Source organism: Rhinopithecus roxellana, chromosome 4, assembly GCF_007565055.1.
Source record: "Rhinopithecus roxellana isolate Shanxi Qingling chromosome 4, ASM756505v1, whole genome shotgun sequence".
Taxonomy (NCBI): Eukaryota; Metazoa; Chordata; class Mammalia; order Primates; family Cercopithecidae; genus Rhinopithecus; species Rhinopithecus roxellana.
The window spans coordinates 7,705,677-7,725,999 of record NC_044552.1 but is presented as its reverse complement, the minus strand read 5'-3'; the positions used below and the strand labels follow the sequence as shown (position 1 = coordinate 7,725,999).

The following is a 20,323-nucleotide window of genomic DNA, read 5'->3' as shown; positions in this document are numbered from 1 at the left end:
CCCTTGAGCAGGCACAGTTGTCTCTTCGTGCTTCTTCATGGGTTGCCTTTGCAAATTCGGAGGGAGTTGGTATGAAACCTGTGGTGAAAATACTGGCTGTGATGTCAGGAAGTCCCTCATCTGTCAAGAAGTCTATCTGTGCAGATCCCAATCAGCCATACTAGTTTCAACCAGCTTCAACCAGTCAACCAGTTTTGTTAGAAGCAGTGGGAATTCTAACAAGCTGTTTTCCTTATCTGCAGTGCTGTAAGACAAGCTCAAAACTTCTTGTTAGTTATCAGTTTCTTTAACCCTGTGGAGCACTGTTTAAGCGTGAGAGTGAAAAGGGGAAAGCTAATTGAGTTTTTGAAAGCTCTGGTTCCAGGATGTTGATTTCTCAAGAAAGGAACATAAGCATTCTAGAAATGCACACTTAGGTCTTTGCATGAGTGTTTCAGTAGATTTTGATTGGCAACATTGTTCAATTTCTGGAATGCAGAAGTGCAGTTTTATTTAAAAAAATAGACTTTCCTTAAACTACTTTCTTCACTTGTCATAATGTCCTTATGATAGTAATCTTAATTTTCAAAAAAGTATAGTTGGTGTATGTACAATGTTACCAATTGTTTGTTGTTGTTTTTTTAACAGAAATCTTAGAGGCTGGTGTTAAAGGAACTTCGGAATCCCTTAAAGGTGTGAAACGCAAAAAGGTCGTAACTGAGAATCACCTGAAAAAAATACCAAAATCCCCACTGAGAAATCCTCTTCAGGCAAAACATAAACAAAATACAGAAGAGTCATCTTTCGCCGTTCTTCATAGTGCTTCGCAGTCTCACAAGAAACAGAATTATATTCCTGTAAAAAATGGAAAGCAGTTTACCAAACAAAACGGAGAAACACCTGGAATAATTGCCGAAGCCTCAAAATCTGAAGTATCTGTCTCCCCAAAGAAGCCCTTGTTTCTGCAGCATCCATCTGAACTGCGCAGATGGAGATCCGAAGGCACTGACCCTGCCAAATTCAGTGTCCTCGATGAACAATGTGACTCAAGTTCCTTGTCAAGTAAAACCAGGACTGACAATAGCGAATGCATCTCTTCTCATTGTGGCACTACGTCCCCCTCCTATACAAACACCGCATTCGATGTCTTACTGAAAGCAATGGAGCCAGAACTGAGTACCTTGTCACAAAAGGGCTCATCTTGTGCAATTAAGACAGAAAAACTGAGGCCAAATAAAACTGCACGTTCCCCTTCCAAATTAAAAAACAGTTCAATGGATGCCCCAAATCAGACTTCACAGGAATTGGTTGCTGAATCACAGTCTTCTTGTACCTCATACACAGTCCATGTGTCTGCTGCTCAGAAGAATGAGCAAGGGGCAGTGCAGTCAGCTTCTCATTTGTATCATCAACATGAACACTTTGTTTCCAAATCCAACCAACATAATCAACAGCTTCCAGGGTGTTCAGGTTTCACAGGATCACTGACAAATCTGCAAAATCAAGAGAATGCCAAACTTGAACAGGTTTATAATATAGCAGTGACATCATCTGTAGGCCTAACTTCACCTTCCAGTAGATCTCAGGTTACTCCTCAAAACCAGCAAATGGATTCTGCTTCACCTTTGTCAATAAGTCCAGCTAATTCTACACAGTCGCCCCCCACGCCAATCTGTAATTCAACTCATGTTGCCTCTGTTGTTAATCAAAGCGTAGAGCAAATGTGCAATCTTCTTCTGAAAGATCAGAAGCCAAAAAAACAAGGAAAATATATTTGTGAGTATTGCAATAGAGCATGTGCAAAGCCTAGTGTGCTTTTAAAGCATATCCGCTCCCACACTGGAGAGCGACCCTATCCCTGTGTGACTTGTGGATTTTCATTTAAGACTAAAAGTAATCTGTATAAGCACAAGAAATCCCACGCACATACTATCAAACTGGGTCTTGTCTTGCAGCCAGATGCTGGTGGCTTGTTCTTGTCCCACGAGTCCCCCAAAGCACTTAGTATTCATTCAGACGTAGAAGACAGTGGGGAGAGCGAGGAGGAAGGCACCACTGATGAGAGACAGCATGACCTGGGCGCCATAGAGCTGCAGCCTGTGCACATAATAAAGAGGATGTCAAATGCTGAAACTTTACTAAAATCAAGCTTCACTCCAAGCAATCCAGAAAATGTGGTAGGTGACTTTTTGCTACAGGACAAATCTGCAGAATCACAAGCTGTGACAGAGTTACCAAAAGTTGTGGTCCACCATGTCACCGTGTCCCCCTTAAGAACTGACAGTCCAAAGGCCGTGGATCCCAAGCCTGAACTTTCTAGTGCACAAAAGCAGAAGGACCTTCAGGTGACAAACGTACAGCCACTTTCAGCCAGCGTGTCCCAGGGTGGAGTCTCCAGGTTGGAGACTAATGAGAAGTCCCACCAGAAAGGTGACGTGAATCCACTGGAAGGAAAGCAAGACTCTCATGTAGGAACGATACACGCCCAGCTACAAAGGCAGCAGGCTACCGATTACTCCCAAGAGCAGCAAGGAAAGCTCCTGAGTCCTCGAAGTTTAGGAAGCACAGATTCTGGTTACTTTTCACGTTCTGAAAGTGCCGATCAAACAGTGAGTCCACCAACACCCTTTGCCAGAACATTACCCAGCACAGAACAAGACTCTGTAAGGAGTAGCGGACCCTCTGCAGCTCTTGTCACCACGTCAACACCCTCTGCTTTGCCCACAGGGGAAAAGGCATTGCTTTTACCAGGTCAGATGCGCCCACCTTTGGCCACAAAAACACTTGAGGAGCGGATATCGAAGCTTATTTCAGACAATGAAGCTTTGGTAGATGACAAGCAACTGGATAGTGTGAAGCCACGGAGAACCTCACTGTCAAGACGAGGAAGCATTGATTCCCCCAAATCTTACATATTTAAAGATTCTTTCCAGTTTGATTTAAAACCAGTAGGACGGAGAACAAGTTCAAGCTCTGATATACCGAAGTCCCCTTTCACCCCTACTGAAAAATCAAAGCAAGTGTTTCTTCTGTCTGTACCTTCACTTGACTGTTTACCTATCACAAGAAGTAATTCCATGCCGACCACAGGTTATTCAGCAGTACCTGCAAATATAATACCTCCTCCTCATCCACTAAGAGGAAGTCAGTCATTTGATGACAAAATTGGCGCTTTCTATGACGATGTCTTTGTATCAGGACCTAACACTCCTGTGCCCCAGAGTGGACATCCCCGTACACTTGTGAGACAAGCAGCCATAGAAGATTCTTCAGCAAATGAAAGTCATGTTCTTGGTACTGGACAGTCCCTGGATGAGAGCCACCAAGGATGCCATGCTGTTGGTGAAGTCATGTCAGCACGGAGCAAGGCATTGGCACAAGGCCCACATATAGAAAAAAAGAAGTCTCATCAGGGGCGAGGGACAATGTTTGAGTGTGAAACTTGTAGAAACAGGTATAGGAAACTGGAAAATTTTGAAAATCATAAGAAATTTTACTGTTCTGAGTTACACGGACCAAAAACAAAGGTAGCCATGAGAGAACCTGAGCACAGCCCTGTGCCCGGCGGTCCGCAGCCGCAGATTCTACACTACAGAGTTGCTGGGTCCTCTGGCGTCTGGGAACAGACGCCCCAGATAAGAAAAAGGAGGAAAATGAAAAGTGTTGGGGATGATGATGAACTTCAGCAAAATGAAAGTGGAACTTCTCCAAAAAGTTCCGAAGGCCTTCAGTTTCAGAATGCTCTGGGCTCTAATCCCAGTTTGCCTAAACATAATGTTACCGTAAGAAGTGACCAGCAGCATAAAAATATACAGTTGCAAAACTCCCAAATTCACCTTGTTGCCAGGGGCCCTGAACAGACCATGGATCCCAAGCTGTCGACCATCATGGAGCAACAGATAAGTTCAGCAGCCCAGGACAAGATAGAACTGCAGAGACACGGAACAGGAATCTCCGTCATCCAGCACACCAACTCCCTGAGCAGGCCCAACTCATTTGACAAGTCTGAGCCCTTTGAAAGAGCCTCCCCAGTTTCCTTCCAGGAGCCGAACAGAACAGGGAAGCCTGGGTCTCTGAAAGTGATAGGAATCTCCCAAGAGGAAGGTCACCCTTCTCGGGACGGGTCTTATCCTCACCAGCTTGCACTATCAGACACTCTCAGAGGAGAACTTCAGGAAAGCTCCAGAAAGAATCCAAATGAACGACATGTGTTAGGACAACCCTCAAGACTTGTCCGGCAGCACAACATCCAAGTGCCAGAGATTTTGGTCACAGAAGAACCAGATCGGGACCTAGAAGCTCAATGCCACGATCAAGAAAAGTCAGAGAAGTTCAGTTGGCCCCAGCGTAGTGAAACCTTGTCAAAATTGCCAACAGAGAAACTGCCACCCAAAAAGAAAAGACTCCGTCTGGCTGAGATAGAACATTCCTCAACAGAATCGAGCTTTGATTCCACTCTCTCCAGGAGTCTAAGTAGGGAGAGCAGTTTATCTCACACTTCAAGTTTCTCAGCCTCTTTAGATATAGAGGACATTTCTAAAATGGAGGCTTCCCCCAAAATCGATTTTCTAAATAAAGCCGAGTTTCTTATGATTCCAGCTGGCTTGAACATGCTGAATGTTCCTGGAAGTCACCGGGAAATGAGACGTGCTGCATCAGAACAGATTAATTGCACGCAAACATCAATGGAGGTGTCTGATCTCAGAAGCAAATCATTTGATTGTGGAAGCATCACCCCACCCCAGACAACACCACTTATTGAATTGCAGCCTCCATCTTCACCTTCTCGAGGGGGAATGACTGGGCACGTGCCTCTCTTAGAAAGAAGGAGAGGCCCACTGGTACGGCAGATATCTTTAAACATAGCCCCAGATGGTCATCTGTCTCCTGTAAACCCAACATCTTTCCAAAATATTGCTCTTCCCAGTGTGAACACAGTGCCATATCAGGGGCCTCAGCTCACTAGTACATCTTTAGCTGAGTTTTCTGCAAATACTTTGCACTCTCAGACTCAGGTTAAGGATCTGCAGGCAGAAACGTCAAACTCCAGCTCTACCGGCATCTTTCCTGTTCAACAGCTCTGTGACATCAATTTGTTAAATCAAATCCATGCACCCCCTAGCCACCAGAGCACACAGCTATCTCTGCAAGTGTCTACGCAAGGTAGCAAACCAGATAAAAATTCTGTTTCATCTGGGCCTTCTCAAAGTGAGGATTGCTTTGCTCCCAAATACCAGTTGCATTGTCAGGTTTTCACTTCAGGCTCGTCTTGCTCTTCTAATCCTGTACATTCTTTGCCAAATCAAGTGATTTCAGATCCAGTTGGACCAGATCGTTGTGTGACATCAGCAGCGCTACCAACCAAACTGATCGATAGCATGTCTAATTCGCATCCTCTGCCACCACCAGAGCTCAGGCCGCTTGGAAGTCAGGTGCAGAAGGTGCCGTCATTCATGCTGCCCGTACGCCTGCAGAGTCATGTTCCTGCTTACTGTTTTGCTACGCTCACGTCCCTGCCGCAAATACTAGTGACCCAAGATCTGCCTAATCAGCCAATTTGCCAGACTAATCATAGTGTAGTGCCAGTCAGTGAAGAACAAAATTCTGTGCCAACACTGCAAAAAGGTCATCAGAATGCTTTGCCAAACCCAGAGAAGGAATTTGTTTGTGAAAATGTTTTTTCAGAGATGGGCCAAAATTCTTCTCTATCAGAATCCTTGCCCATAACTCAGAAAATATCTGTTGGTCGACTTTCACCTCAACAAGAATCTTCAGCTTCGAGTAAAAGGATGCTTTCCCCAGCAAATAGTTTAGATATCGCCATGGAAAAGCACCAGAAGCGGGCCAAAGATGAAAATGGAGCTGTTTGTGCAACAGATGTGAGACCTTTAGAGCCTTTGAGTTCGAGAGCTGATGAAGCTAGTAAACAGAAGAAGCCTGTTTTAGTGAGGCAGGTTTGTACTACAGAGCCCCTGGACTGGTGTGATGTTGGAAAAGGATGTTTTTTCTCAACCTGAAATTAGTAGTGAGGCTGTTAATTTGACAGATGTTTTACCAGCTGATAATTCGTCAACAGGATGCTCTGAATTTGTCGTTACAGAACCTATAAGTGAATTGCAGGAATTTGAAAACATCAAGTCATCCACATCATTAACTCTTACAGTTCGAAATTCACCTGTCCCTTCAGAAAAGACTCATATTTCTCCTTTGAAATGTACAGACAATAACCAAGAAAGGAAGTCTCCAGGGGTTAAAAATCAAGGTGACAAAGTAAACATCCAAGAGCAAAGTCAACGGCCAGTCACTTCTCTTTCATTGTTTAGCATCAGGGACACCCAGCAGCTGGCTTTTCCTAGCCTGAAAACTACAACCAACTTTACATGGTGTTATCTCTTAAGGCAGAAGTCGTTGCATTTACCTCAGAAGGACCAGAAGACTTCAGCCTATACTGATTGGACAGTAAGCTCCAGTAATCCAAATCCACTTGGTTTGCCCACAAAAGTTGCACTTTCTCTCCTTAATTCAAAACAGAACACTGGAAAATCACTATATTGTCAAGCAATAACTACCCATTCCAAGTCAGATTTATTGGTCTATTCAAGCAAGTGGAAAAGCAACTTAAGCAAGGTACTTGAAATATAATTTATCTTCAGATATGGTTTGTGCAAATTTGTTTAAAATGTGTCTTGATACCTTTAAATATTTTAACTGGAAATATTTTAATTTTGAGTGACAAATTGTGCTTTAAGTGTCTTATTTGAAAGACAGGGTGATATGTTTACCCCAGGAGTTACATCGATAAAAGTTACCAGGAGTCTTTCTGTGATTCTATCTTGAAAGATTTTAGAAATAATTTACCCTGAGCACTTTTTTTTTCTCAGCTAACTATGTAAGTCTTTATTTAGTAGTACAGATGATCATGGTTTTACTTTAATGTGTTACCTATATTAAGGTTTTGTTTTTCTTGTTAAGTGAAAGGAAATCATGGTTATGCTTTGTTCCTGCTAATGCAGGGAAACAGGTGTAGATAATCAAAGATAGTTGCATTTCATCCTGAAATATAAGCAGAAAGCCATTTAGACTTGTCTTGAGCTTATTAACTACATGCCCCTGCCATGCCCATTCCAATTCTCTTCCACTGTAGCTGTGAGAGCCATTAGCACTAGAGAGAAGTTTCACAAAATAATTCATATACTTGATAAGTTGATTTGGTCAAGATTTATAAAGTAATTTAAGGTCATGAAACTATAATTTAGGGTAATTTGTGGAATCAGTCTCATTAGAATTATCAGCTTTATAAAATGGGTAAAAGTCATTTACATGATTAGAATAATAGGTAAGGATATCACGTTGGACTCTGGATATTCAGAAGTATTTGGCCTCAGTAGATTCATAAGCATGCAACACAGGTTAATAAACGTTTACAGATCTGTCAGTAGGAAAATATTGCAGTATGAGTATTACCATAGAAGTGTGAACAATTCTAAAGAAGGAAACTTCTAACATTGCTAATAGTTGGAAGAGATAAGAATTCAGCAAAGATACTCCAAAGGTGGTGATACTTTAGCTAAGTGTTCAAAATTTTAAAAAAAATAATAATAGGGATTTTTTCAGGCAAAAAGAATAATTTTTTTTTTTTTTTTTTTTTTTTTTTTTTTAAAAAGACAGAATCTCACTCTGTCGCCCAGGCTGGAGTGCAATGGTGCGATCTTGGCTCATTGCATACTCCACCTCCAGGGTTCAAGTAAATCATCCTGTCTCAGCCTCCCGAGTAGCTGGGATTACAGGTGCCCACCACTATGCCTGGCTAACTTTTTATATTTTTGGTAGAGACACGTTTTGCCATGTTGGCCAGGCTGGTCTCGAACTCCTGACCTCAGGTGATTCACCCACCTTGGCCTCTCAAAGTGCTGGGATTACAGGTGTGAGCCACTGCACCCAGCAAGAATAAAAAAAATTAATAATACACGAAATGACATGGAAATGAGAATAAACTTGGTTCATTTAAAGAACTCTGAGGAGTCTGGTCTGGTTAAAAAGTGCTGTAAAGTTGGAAACGTAGGTAAAAACCAAAGCATGTGTATGGTGGTGGAGAACCAATGATACTTTCTCAGTGAAGGAAAGTGCATCCAAACCACCTGTGAAATTTAAGTTCTCAAGCTCTAAATCTACTAAATCTTAGAAGATAAGACCTAATCATTAGAATTTAAACAAATCTCCATGTATGTTCCTGAAGTGCTTGTGAGAAGTGGCTCTCCTTGAGTACCAAATGCCTCGGAAGAAATGTCTGGAAATGCATATCTAGATTTGGAGCTTAGGAGAGAGCTCTGGGTGGAAGTGTGTAGAGTAGAGATTCTTTAGCGCATAGATGTGATTAATGAGATTGCTCAGGATATAAAGAAGAGGAGAGAGCCTAGACTGGATCCTGGGGATCATTACTACTTAAAAAGTTGAATGGATGAAGAAAGTCCACACTCCGGTGTGGAAACTGAAAGAGATTGATCATAGAGGAAGGAGAAGAATGAGCAGAAAGTGGCATCACACAAAACATGGAAGAAGATATTCAAGGAGAGTTGTTAGGTCAAATAAAGTTGAAGGCAAATGGGTATATCTGGACTGTGCAGATCACTGGAGAGTTGAGTCTATGAGCAAGTGGCTGTGGAGGATGGATTACTGGACTTTTATCCACAACCCAAATGTTAATGCATTTATGATTCACAGTGGGAAAGAACAGATAGATGCTATGAAGTAAAAGGATTTCTAGGTGAAACATGGCATCTTCAACATATGATACATAGAGTGCTGAAGCAGGTAAAGACTAAGATTTTGGCATTTAGCTCATTGATAACTTTGGCAAGTAGAAGCCAGATTTAATAGTACGAAAGTGAGCAAAAGATAAAGGGGAATTTGATATTGAAAATAAAGAGGATTACTGTTGAAGGGATAAAGTCAAAGGAAGGTGTGTGCATATATTCCAAATTATGCGGAAGCCAATCTGTTTGCCAGGAAAAGAGAAGGAAAGGTTGCATCAGTAGCTCTTCCCACTGCCTTTTTGAGGAATGTGGGCCAGCAACTTTTCTTTACTCCTGCCTGTGTAAGGATGGGCCTCCCAAGTTACTATTCTGAGGCCACACAGACCCCTCTCCATAATGAATAGACTCTTATCTCTTAGTATTATTAAGTCGTTTCAGCACCACAGCTATCTGCTTGACCATGTAATTTCTTCAAAGAGGTTTCCATAAAAGAAGCCCTCGGTAGGAAAAGTTGTGCGTTGCGTTGGATTCAGCCAGACGATTAGAGTTTGAGTGTTTGCTTAACACTTGCCCTGGGACAAGGAACTTCACCCTGAGAGTGCCCTTCCTCACTGGGATATATAGTCCACCTGTGCTGCCTGCCTCACAGGGACCCGAGAGAATAGAATGGCACCATAAGTGAGACAACATACTGTCAAAGGGGTGGTAGCATAAAATCTTACATAAAATCACAAGATGATATTATTATATAGTTCCTATAGGAAAACCACACATTGTTTTATCATTTTGATTTTGATGTTCATTACCTTCTTTTCCAGAGACTTAGTTGTTATCAAGCCAAAACCTAACTTTTTGGCTAGACCTGGATGTCACGTTTAACAGTATTCAGTAAACTTTTGAGAAGATAGAAATAATTACAGTTTTAGCTGGGCATGGTGACTCATGCCTATAATCCCAGCCCTTTCGGTGGCTGAGGTGGGAGGATCACTTGAGGTCAGGAGTATAAAACTAGTCTGTGCAACAGAGCAAGACCCCCATTTCTACAAAATTTTAAAAGTAGTCAGGTGTGGTGGCTCACGCCTGTGGTCCTAGCTACTCAGGAGGCTGAGGTGGGAGGAGCTCTTGAGTCCAGGAGTTTGAGGCTGCAGTGAGCTATGGTTGTACTACTGCACTCAAGCCTGGGCAATAATGAGACCCCATCTCAAAAAAGATTTATGATTTAAAATAATGGAGGAAGAAAAAGTAAAATAATGGGAAATGGGGCTTCTGCTTTACTTTATACTGCACTGAAGCTGAAGGAGACTTAGTGATGTTTCTAAGGGGTATGAGGCATTATTTTCCCAAAAGAGGTAACTAGCTCTTTTCCATCTCCAAAAGTAAACTCTTTAAGAAATGTATTTAAATGGTAGTATGAGTGGTTGGTTAAATGGAAGAAAAAATATTTAGTCTACTAAAAAAAGTTTCTGGTAAACTTATGAAATACCATGGTGTAGGAGGTTGTAAAGCCTTTAGTTGGGGGTGTCAGTGACCTGTGGTGGAATTTTAAAGTAACGTAAGATTTATCATTTTGCTGTGATTGAGACAGATTCATAAGGGAGGAGATAAAGCAAATGCCCTTTGAACCTATTACTACTTTGAAATGCATTTCGTTGACCATATGCTCTGTGCTCTGCCGTGTTTTAATTTCCAGTGAAAGATTAGCATGTTTGTGTTTTCAGTTTTATTAAATTAGTTTCTCTCTTTTTTCCTTTCAGAGAGCATTAGGTAATCAAAAGTCCACAGTAGTTGAATTCAGCAATAAAGATGCCTCTGAAATTAACAGTGAGCAAGATAAAGAAAATTCCTTAATCAAAAGTGAACCAAGAAGAATTAAAATATTTGATGGAGGGCAAGTACAAATTTTACTTCTTAAATGTACATTTAAACTTACTTTTTAAATGTACATTTGCTTTCATGTGAATGAAGACTTAGCGCCAATTTAATATCAATGTTGCAAGGTGTCTCAGCATATTAACAGAATCTCCAGAGCAAAATATGTTAGCATTATGTTAAATAATTTTATTTTGATGGAGAAATGATGACTATTTGGGAAGTACTATACAACCTTGAAGGCAGCTGAAAACTAAATTATTAGAGTGAACCTTGGTTTTCACATTGATTTACAATAAGGAATGACCTAGAGAATCTGCTCTCAGATGAATTCATTGCCCATTTGATATCTTTGTGTATTTCGTTGTGAGCAAAAACATCATAAAAGCCAATTATAGTTATGGTAAAGCTCCAAAATATTTCAGTACTTAAAAGTTATTGTGATTGAATCTAGCAATGAAGAAAAAAATTTAACCAATGACTTAGGAACAGGAAAGTATTTTAAAATTACATACAGTAGTGGAGTGCAGTGGTGCGTGCCTGTAGTCCCAGCTGTTCAGGAGGCTGAGGTGGGAGGATCATGTGTGCCCGGGAGGTTGAGGTTTCAGTGAGCTACGATTGCACCACTGTGCTCCAGCCTGGGCATCGGAGCAAGACTGTCTCTAAAAACAAAACAAAACGAAGTATAATATTGCAAAAGTTTGTTTGATTAGAATTAGCTGTATTAAGTATTGATATAAAAAGTTGGAATATTCTGTTACTTTCACATGCATAAAATTGTTATTGGTTGAGTATAAAAGTTGTGCCTTGTTTTATTTTTGGTTTGAATTTTAATCATCATTATTTTCTTAAAGACATAGTGTCCAATCTCCCTATTCATTTTTTTTTCTTTAAATTAGATATAAGTCAAATGAAGAGTATGTATATGTCCGAGGCAGGGGAAGAGGAAAATACATTTGTGAAGAATGTGGAATACGTTGTAAGAAACCTAGCATGTTAAAGAAACACATACGAACCCATACAGATGTCCGCCCCTACCACTGCACTTACTGTAACTTCTCCTTTAAGACTAAAGGTATGAGATGCACATTGCTTCAAGGTCCTTTTTGTGTGTATTTAGGTGGTAGAGCTAAAACCCAACTATGCGTTTTCTTTGACCAACGAAATAGTAGCTTAAATAGACTAATGTAAATTACATTTTGTCAATGTTGTAGTCTTATTGCTTTATATAATTTTAGAACCATTGGAAAATTTTTAATTGTATGCTTTTAGAATAAATATATAATAAATATAATATCTTTAAAAGAGCAACTGCCCTTTTTAAAAATTTTAACTCCTTAAATTGCAGTTGTACAACATGATGACTAATATACCTTTTCAAAAATACTTAATTTGGGGCTGAAGAAGAAAAAGAAATTTTCATGATCACAGGTAAATTCACTGGGTGTTAAAAGATTGAAGAAAGATTTAAAATAATAACTACAGTAAACTTCTATAATAATTATACTTCTGTTTTATTGTCTAATTTTAGGCATACATAGCCATTTTTTTCATGATGCTTTTTTTACACTAATACTGTTAAATTTTAGCTTCAAAAATTTTCTATAGTTTCTATTAATGTTTATAAAGAAGTCTCAGAACTAATCATTAAAATTGTATTTAGGACCCTTTCTGGTTTTTTAAATATGTTTTTATTTATAAGCCTTACTCATAGTTAATTTTACCCTGTACAAGTTTCTTGATACATGTAATAGACATACTACTGTAAATGTTTGCTTCTTCTGTTAGGCTCCTTTTTCATGAACAATTTGTTTCTTGAGATTTTGATTTTATATGCCACTCTCTAAAAACCAAGGATCTTAACAAAGCAAGGTAATTGTGAAAACATGTCTGAGAAAACAGTATCTGTAAAAAAAAAATCTAATTGATTTTTAAAAATAGAAACAACTTTTTGTCCTTTGAGTTAACGTTTACTTTTTTCATATGTTGATTGTCTTTGCAGTTTTTGTTTTAAAGATTGATCAACTCCTTAGCAAAATTTATTACATTTTTTGGCTAGTATTTATGGGCATTTAAAGAGAGTTATAACTTGTAACAACTACATGCTTCAAATTAGTGCTCTTTTAGTGCCAATGGTGTCTGAAACAAGAATGATGGAAAAACAAAATGTTCTTCAGATGGCTTTGAATATTTCAAAAAAGTTTCAAGCAATGAGAGAGGTTGGGAGGGATACTCAGGATGCAGTTCTTTAATTGTGATGTAGAACCTGCCTCTGTAGTTGGAGGTTGAGTTTAAAGATGATTTTCCTTCCTGGTCCTGAGGGAGGACTCTGATAGGGTAAAATACTTTGGTCTTTTAACTAAATTTATTGCTTTTTCATCTGTTTTGATCCTATGATTAAGAAACATCTATTAACTTCCTTTGAGACAAGAAGCATGTTTAGAAAGCTAATAATACGAATAAAAGATTATCATGTACAAGAGGATGTTATCAAATACAAGAAGATCAGCATACAATGGGAAATGGGTATTTCTCAATAGAAACAAGAAAAGGAATCAGGGTATTTAAAAAATATTTATGAAATAAGGGCAAAAAAGGAAGGACAACCTCAATGTGGTAAACCAAATGAAACTACAGAGATTTCTTGGCAAGGAAAAATATGATGAGTCACAGAGTGTTAATCTTAGTGAAATAACTCAAAGATTTTAGATAAATGTTAACTAAATGGTGGACAGTTCATAACGACCCTTGAAGAGTGAGCATTGCCTGTTAGCACTTTGCATGTCTTACATATCTCTAATATGCTGTATATCTGAATTTGCATTACATTTTTTGTTTTGTAAGATGTCATGTGGAATTATATGATAAATATTTATTTGAAGGAGGCTATCCTTGCTGAGGAGACTGGTGAAAAGATATTAGAAATTCAGGATTTCCTTATTCTTGGCATGACACTTCTTATTTTTTATGGTCAGCTTCCTTTTTGAAGTCTACTTTTTATGAATCTGTGTAAAACAGATTCCACAGCACCTTTTAAAGGTAGTTAAATAATAGTAGATCTTTTTTTCAATTAGGCCCCAGATTTTCACCTTCTCTGATTTACTTGATATCCTCCACTTATTATTGAACATGTCTGGTTACTAACAGAAGGAAATAGTGATGTGATGGCATGCTGTATAAATGCAGTATGCAAAGACAGCAAAACGCTATCAGACAAATAATCTGTAGAGCTAAAACTTGATGCTTCTGATGGTAATGCTTACAAATCTGTAATTCATTATTTGCCTTCTGAGTTTATTTTCTGAGTACATGTTCAAAATAATTTTAATTGATTTGTTTTCATGATTCTGCTTTAAAGGTCAGTTGGCAGAAAATATATAGAGAGCTTGTATCTCTTCAAGATTTAGTCTCATTTATATCACAGAAAGCTAGACTGTGTGTAGCTATAGGAATCCAGAAACAAAACCTCTCCTGCTTTCCAGAGGATTCAGATAAATGTTTATTAAATCTATCAGAAAAATTATTTATTAAATTAACACACAAGGTTTATAAAATTGCTAGGAGATAATTTGCATTTTAATATGGGCACACATTAAATATTTTGTATATTGAAATGCAGATTTTTGTTTATTTTACATTATTTAGGAAGTTGATTCATAATAAGTAATAGCTAAAGTTATGAGAAAATATGCTTACTAAAAACTTGTATTTCCAAATTTGTCTAGTTACAATTACACATTAGCTTCTTAAAAAGTAAATAACCTGCAATGGCTATCTAGGGAGCAAAAACATTTTGAAGAGGGCCAGGTGCGGTGGCTCACACCTGTAATTCTAGCACTTTCGGAGGCCAAGGCAGGCAGATTGCCTGAGGTCAGGAGTTTGAGATCAGCCTGGGCAACATGATGAAACCCCATCCTTACTAAAATACAAAAAATTAGCCTGGCACAGTGGCAGGTGCCTGTAATCCCAGCTACCCAGAAGGCTGAGGCAGGAGAATTGCTTGAACCCGGGAGGTGGAGGTTGCAGTGAGCTGAGATCTCGCCACTGCACTCCAGCCTGGGCAGTAGAACAAGACCCCCATCTCAACAACAACAAAAAAAAAAAAAAAAAGAGGACTATTAGTGGACCTTATAATTTGGTTTGTAATATTGTTAGTATTAATACACTGAAAACATTTTGACTTACAAGTGGAAATTTCAACCATAGTAAGATGTCTAAACCATTTTTATAATTTCTTAATGTGAAAACTTTAAAGCTCTCAAATAAAAGTAGAGATCTGTATAATGAACACCATTGTGCCCGTAATCTTTTAATAATTGCTAAGATTTTGCCATATTTGCTTCATATTTTTTCTAGTATATTTAACATAAAGATCAGAGATAGCCAAGTGTTAATCTGGGTGTTATGTCCAGAATCACAGAAGTCAGGGTTTGATGGACCTTAGTCATCATCTGGTCTTGGCAGCCTCTTAAGCCTGACCTCCTTAAGTACCAAGCTCTGGGTTCCTGCGGGGTTGGCCCAGACAAGAATATACGATGTAGTGCAAGAATCAGCTTTACAGGGATGACCAGTTTCACAGGCTTAGTGCATTTATCAAGAAATTGAATAAATATGGCTATTTTCCGTGTGCTTCAGCTACTGCAAGCCTGAAATTTGGACCAATGTTTCAGACATTTTAAGCTCTTCTAAAGACTTATTCTCAAATACTACTTTGCCCCTGCCCACTAAATTCAACATTTAGAGTTGTTTCTGTTTCTCAAAAAAGATGACTTGCCCTTGTTGGCAATGTTTTTGTGTGTGGCATTATCCACTGGAGATGCTTGTTATCCTGAGAAGAATCTGAGCTGTCCCCGCTGGGTTCAATGATCACTTGAGGCAGGTGTGGCTAGTGGTTCTCAGCTAGCATGGTCTTACTTAAAGAGGTCGATACAACAGCTGCCAGAGGAAAACACTCCTTTACTGGTACTATTTTGAGACTTATCCTCTATATGTGAAGTGAAATGAAGACAGGAAGTGCTTTTTCTTACTCCAGAAAAACTGTTTATAAAATTACAATGACCCAAAATAGTTTTTCATAGATAGTCAAGCTTGAAACATTGAAAGGTGAATTCCAAGGTGCCAGAAATAAGAAACTCAAAGCTAATTTGGTGAACAGATACTAACAAAAAAAATTAGAAAGGCCTTATGGGAATCGAGGCCAGATCCATGCCTACAGGCGTGCCTGTCCTGAGATAGCATCTGAGGTTCCTGAAATAAGCCTCGTCCTCCTGTCCAGTGACTTTGGGCCATGTGGGAAAAACCCCATCCACTTAAAAGTAAAACCCTGTATCTATACCATGCAAAAACAAATGAAAAAACTGGTCCAGAGTCCCTTGTCTGAAACCAGTGAAACTGTTAAGGTTCCAGGCAGAAGCAATTGGAAAACTGCTTTATAGAGATGTTTCTGCAACCCAGGATACTTAGGATTCCATGGAAAACAATCTTGCTGAGGATAAACTCAAAAGTAAAAAGCATGCAAAGAAACAAATGAGAAAGCACCGGCAGACATAACAAGTGGAGAATTCACACTCCAAGAACTACAGATCACAGTGTAGTCTGAAAGAGACTTTAAGTTTGTACAAAATGTCCCAGAAAGAAATAAGGACTAGAGAATAGAAAACATAAGGTAAAGGAAATGTTATCAAAGTAGAGGAGGCAGATTTTAAAAAGAAAATATAAACTGATAAATAACAAGGTATTACAACATATAGATACCAAATTTTCTTTTGTTCACATTTTAGTCATTGGCATTGTATGACCACAATCTGTACTTTGGCTTGAATAGGAATGAAATTTGCCAGTGTTTACAAATGCAATAGCAAAATCATACTACGTAAGCTTAGTAAACATTCTTTTCCCTTAAGGAAATCTGACAAAACACATGAAGTCCAAGGCACATAGCAAGAAATGTGTGGATTTAGGCGTCTCAGTAGGTTTAATAGATGAACAGGATACAGAAGAATCAGGTAAGGCTATATACCATATTTTTCATAAATGCTATTTATAATGTACAATTTTTTTTGCTTCCATACCCTTACCATTCCCACTGACACTGCCTAATTCCTGTTTTCATTACCTCTTATTTATATGCAGTAGACTCCTAATTAGTTTTTCCATGTCTAGATTGTCCTCCTTCCTATTCATCTATCCCCCATCATGTTCATCTTTCTGAAGCATGTGTTTGATCCTCTCCTCTGCTCAGAGTTTCTCATCGGTTCCCATTTGTCTAGAAAATAAAATGTGAACACTTGACTGTGATCAAAATCCTTTGTAATCTGCTGCTTACCTACTCCTCTGTCCTTCTGATTTCTCTCTTTTACCTACCCTCATGCTTGAATTTCCTGCCTACTTGACATTGATCGCTCTTCACCTTTACACCCCTCACTTAAAATCCCAGCCCTCACTCCCCACACAAATGTGGCTCCAGTGCCCTGGTCAGAATCTCACTTTCCTTCAAGATCCAGCCAAGTCCACTGCTGTCATGAAGCTTTCTCTGATTTTCTTTTTCCACACCTCTTGCAGGAAACAATTCTTCCCTTCTCTGGACTCCTCTAGTATTTTACAATTTCCTCCCTGAAAGCATTTACTGCCCCTCTACCTTGTTCTGAAATTATTCACGCTCTCACCTGAGCTCCCACCACAATGATTCAGCATGTCATGAGCGGAGCCAGTGAGTACGTAACATGTGCCCACCCACAGCACTTAGCGCAGTGCCTTGCGCTGCGCAGCAGCTCCATAATTTGTGGAATAAAACGTTTGTTTACTTCTCCGAAGTGTTTATTATTCCAAAAAGGTTAAATGGCTGGTTTTTCAAAAACATTGTTAACAAACTTAAGTATTTATCTCTGACGAATTTTGAGGAAGAATAAACCTGTTCATCTGTTCTAACTCATCAGAGAATAGAAGTATCTTTTTGTGAAACTTGTTTTTAACCCAAGGATTTATCGACAAAAGGAAAAAAAAAATTGAAAAAGTATTCTGCTTTTTAAAATGCTTTGAATTAAACATTTACCTGCTTGCTATGTTTTTCTTAACATGTATTAGTTTGGTCTAGAGAAAATTTCCAAAGAGAAAGTGATGAGGACATCATTGAATATATAGGTAAAAATTCAAATGCATTTAATCCCTGTAACACACGAAATGAATCAGCCTGGATTTACTTGTAAATATACAAGAGAAATGACTCACATTTTCAGTGGTACAGAGCAATTCAGTTGTAAAAAGTTAGGAAAAATGTGTTAGAGTTTCAGCAAGTATACTTATTACCCACTGACTAGAAAAGGGACAAGATAAAGGTATTATTATAGTATATACTCATGTATATCTTCTTCAAGAAGATGAATCTTATAAAAATTAATGTGTCTATAGAATTCTCTCAATTGTTAAGGGGAGGTAGTACTTATATCTTAAATTTGCATATTTAAGAGAATTAGTTATAGTTTCTATTAATTATCATGGATTGTTTACATTTGCTAACTGACTGATAAATACTACCTATGTATTTATTCACTGTTGTATTTTCATCTGATTCCAAAAGCATTTGAACCTGGTCTTAGATTATTGCTCAAAGTTGATATCCTAATTCCCTATTTAGATTAGAACTTCTGATAAACGATGTAGTTTTACCTTTTTCCTTTCAGTTTACTTTTTTTTAAACGACTGTATTTGTGGGTAATATGCTCAAAGTTGTTTTTACAGTGTTTGTCAAATAATAGTGAAGTAGAACATAGAGGTGGAATTTTGCCAAGTGCTGTGTCATGCTGTGCTAGAGACCTAACATTCTGTGTTGCTACACCAGCAGAATTTATTCCTCTCCTTTCGCTTTATTATAGGCTTGCAGCGTAGGTATAATTAAACAATTGTTGTTTTAAACAGATGATCTTGTTTTATTGTGCTTTTAAAACATATTTGGAGATTTTTTTAATACAAAAAAAGTACAAAGTATTTTATTGTGTGTACTCATGTATTCATAGCAGAGTTGATTATAAATATTTTCTCATATTTGCTTCAAGTTCTTTTCACACATTCAATGTAGTTTTTAAAACCAGTTCAGCGAGGTTATTGCCTAAGGGAAGAGAGGGGCAGCTTCCCTTACTCCCCACTCCTCGCCACTCTCCTCTCCCTCTCAGAGGAACTCTCGCTGCACTGGGGGTTTTCCTTTCAGTTCATTTAACGTACATGTATATATCTATGTATAGTATGTGATTTTATGTTTGTATTTTAAATTTGCATAAACAGTACCACTTTGTATGTAGATATCTAGAAATTGTGCTTTATAGTTTTAATTGTTCTCCAGAAGAGACTTTCCATTTCCTTACCTCTTTAACGATACCTAATATTGTTAGAATTTAAATTTTTGGCCAGTTTGATGGATTTGTTTGTTGTCTTTCTGGTTTATTGATTACTATACTAAGATTGGGTCTCATTATTCTTTAAAACAAACTTTTACTCCATTAAACTGATGATAGCTGGAGATGCGATTTTGCTTAGCAATTCTGGCCATGTCCCTGTTTGAGGGGGCAAGCCAGAAGCCTGCAGCATGATGCTGTGTCTGGAGGGTGCAGTTTCTAGCCTTCCACTAGCCCAGAGTGGTAGCAGCTGTTCGTTTTCAGTCTTCTGTGCTGGCTCCTCGCCTCCCCAGCCTCTCACATGGGCCCCAGGGCTGTGGCCTTGGATGTCTTCTCTTCCTGTCTGTGCTCACTTTGTAGATAGTCTCATCCGGTCTCCTGACTTCAGATACCATCTCCGTGCTGATAATGCCCCAGTTCATTGCAGATGTGGGAATCCTTCTGACTTACCCCACCCGTCTCTGCTGGGGTGTCTAATCAGTATCTCAGGTCTGACGTGTCCCAGATCCCTGGTTCACCCCTTACCTCTAAGCACACTTGCCCTGTCATCTTCCGCCATCCTTCCCGCTGCTTGGCCAAAAATCTTGAGGTCGTCCTTGATGCCCATCTTTCTCACAGGTTGCCTCTAATCTACCAGTACAACCTTTTGGCTCTATACTTCAAAATGTCTTCAGAATCCATCCACTTTTAATCACCTCCACCACCCCACCCCAGCCACATCCTCTCTACTACTAAATTGCTTCTGGAATAGCTCCTGATTGGTCTCTGTGGTTCTGCCCTGCTCCTTTACAGACTGTCTTCCACCTAGGAGCCAAAGTGGCCTTGTAACGATTGTGTCATTCCTTTGCTTAAAAGCCCCAGGGGTTTCCTGGCTCATTTGGAGCACTGGTCAGACATCCACCAGGAGCTCTGTCTTCTTCCTTTCCATCTCCCTGAGGCTCAGCTCCCCCTCCTTCCTCCCTCGTGCGCTCAGCTGCAACCACACAGGTCTCCTGCCTCTTTGTTGAACACCCACAGCAGGACCCTGTCTCAGGGACTTTGCACTCCTTTCCTCTGTTAAAAATGCCCTCTAGGAGGATTCCATTCCAAGATGGCCGAATGGGAACAGCTCCAGTCTGCAGTTCCCAGCATGATTGACGCAGATGACGGATGATTTCTGCATTTCCAACTGAGGTACCTGGTTCGTCTCACTGGGACTGGTTGGACAGTGGGTGCAGCCTACAGAGGGCGAGCCAAAGCAGAACTGAGCATTGCCTCACCCAGGAATCACAAGGGGTTGGGGGATTTCCCTTTCCTAGCCAAGGGAAGCTGTGACAGACGGTACCTGGAAAAATG

General features: G+C 39.3%; 1 protein-coding gene across 1 annotated transcript in view; it reads left to right on the top strand.

Moving 5' to 3' along the window:
• The window catches only part of HIVEP1 (HIVEP zinc finger 1), a 152,873-nt gene that overhangs the window by 106,957 nt on the left and 25,593 nt on the right, over positions 1–20,323 (top strand). Inside the window, 5 exon segments of the mRNA XM_030928858.1 lie at positions 628–5,957; positions 5,959–6,606; positions 10,487–10,620; positions 11,501–11,676; positions 16,505–16,606. Of these exon segments, the coding sequence (XP_030784718.1) occupies positions 628–5,957; positions 5,959–6,606; positions 10,487–10,620; positions 11,501–11,676; positions 16,505–16,606 (6,390 nt within the window).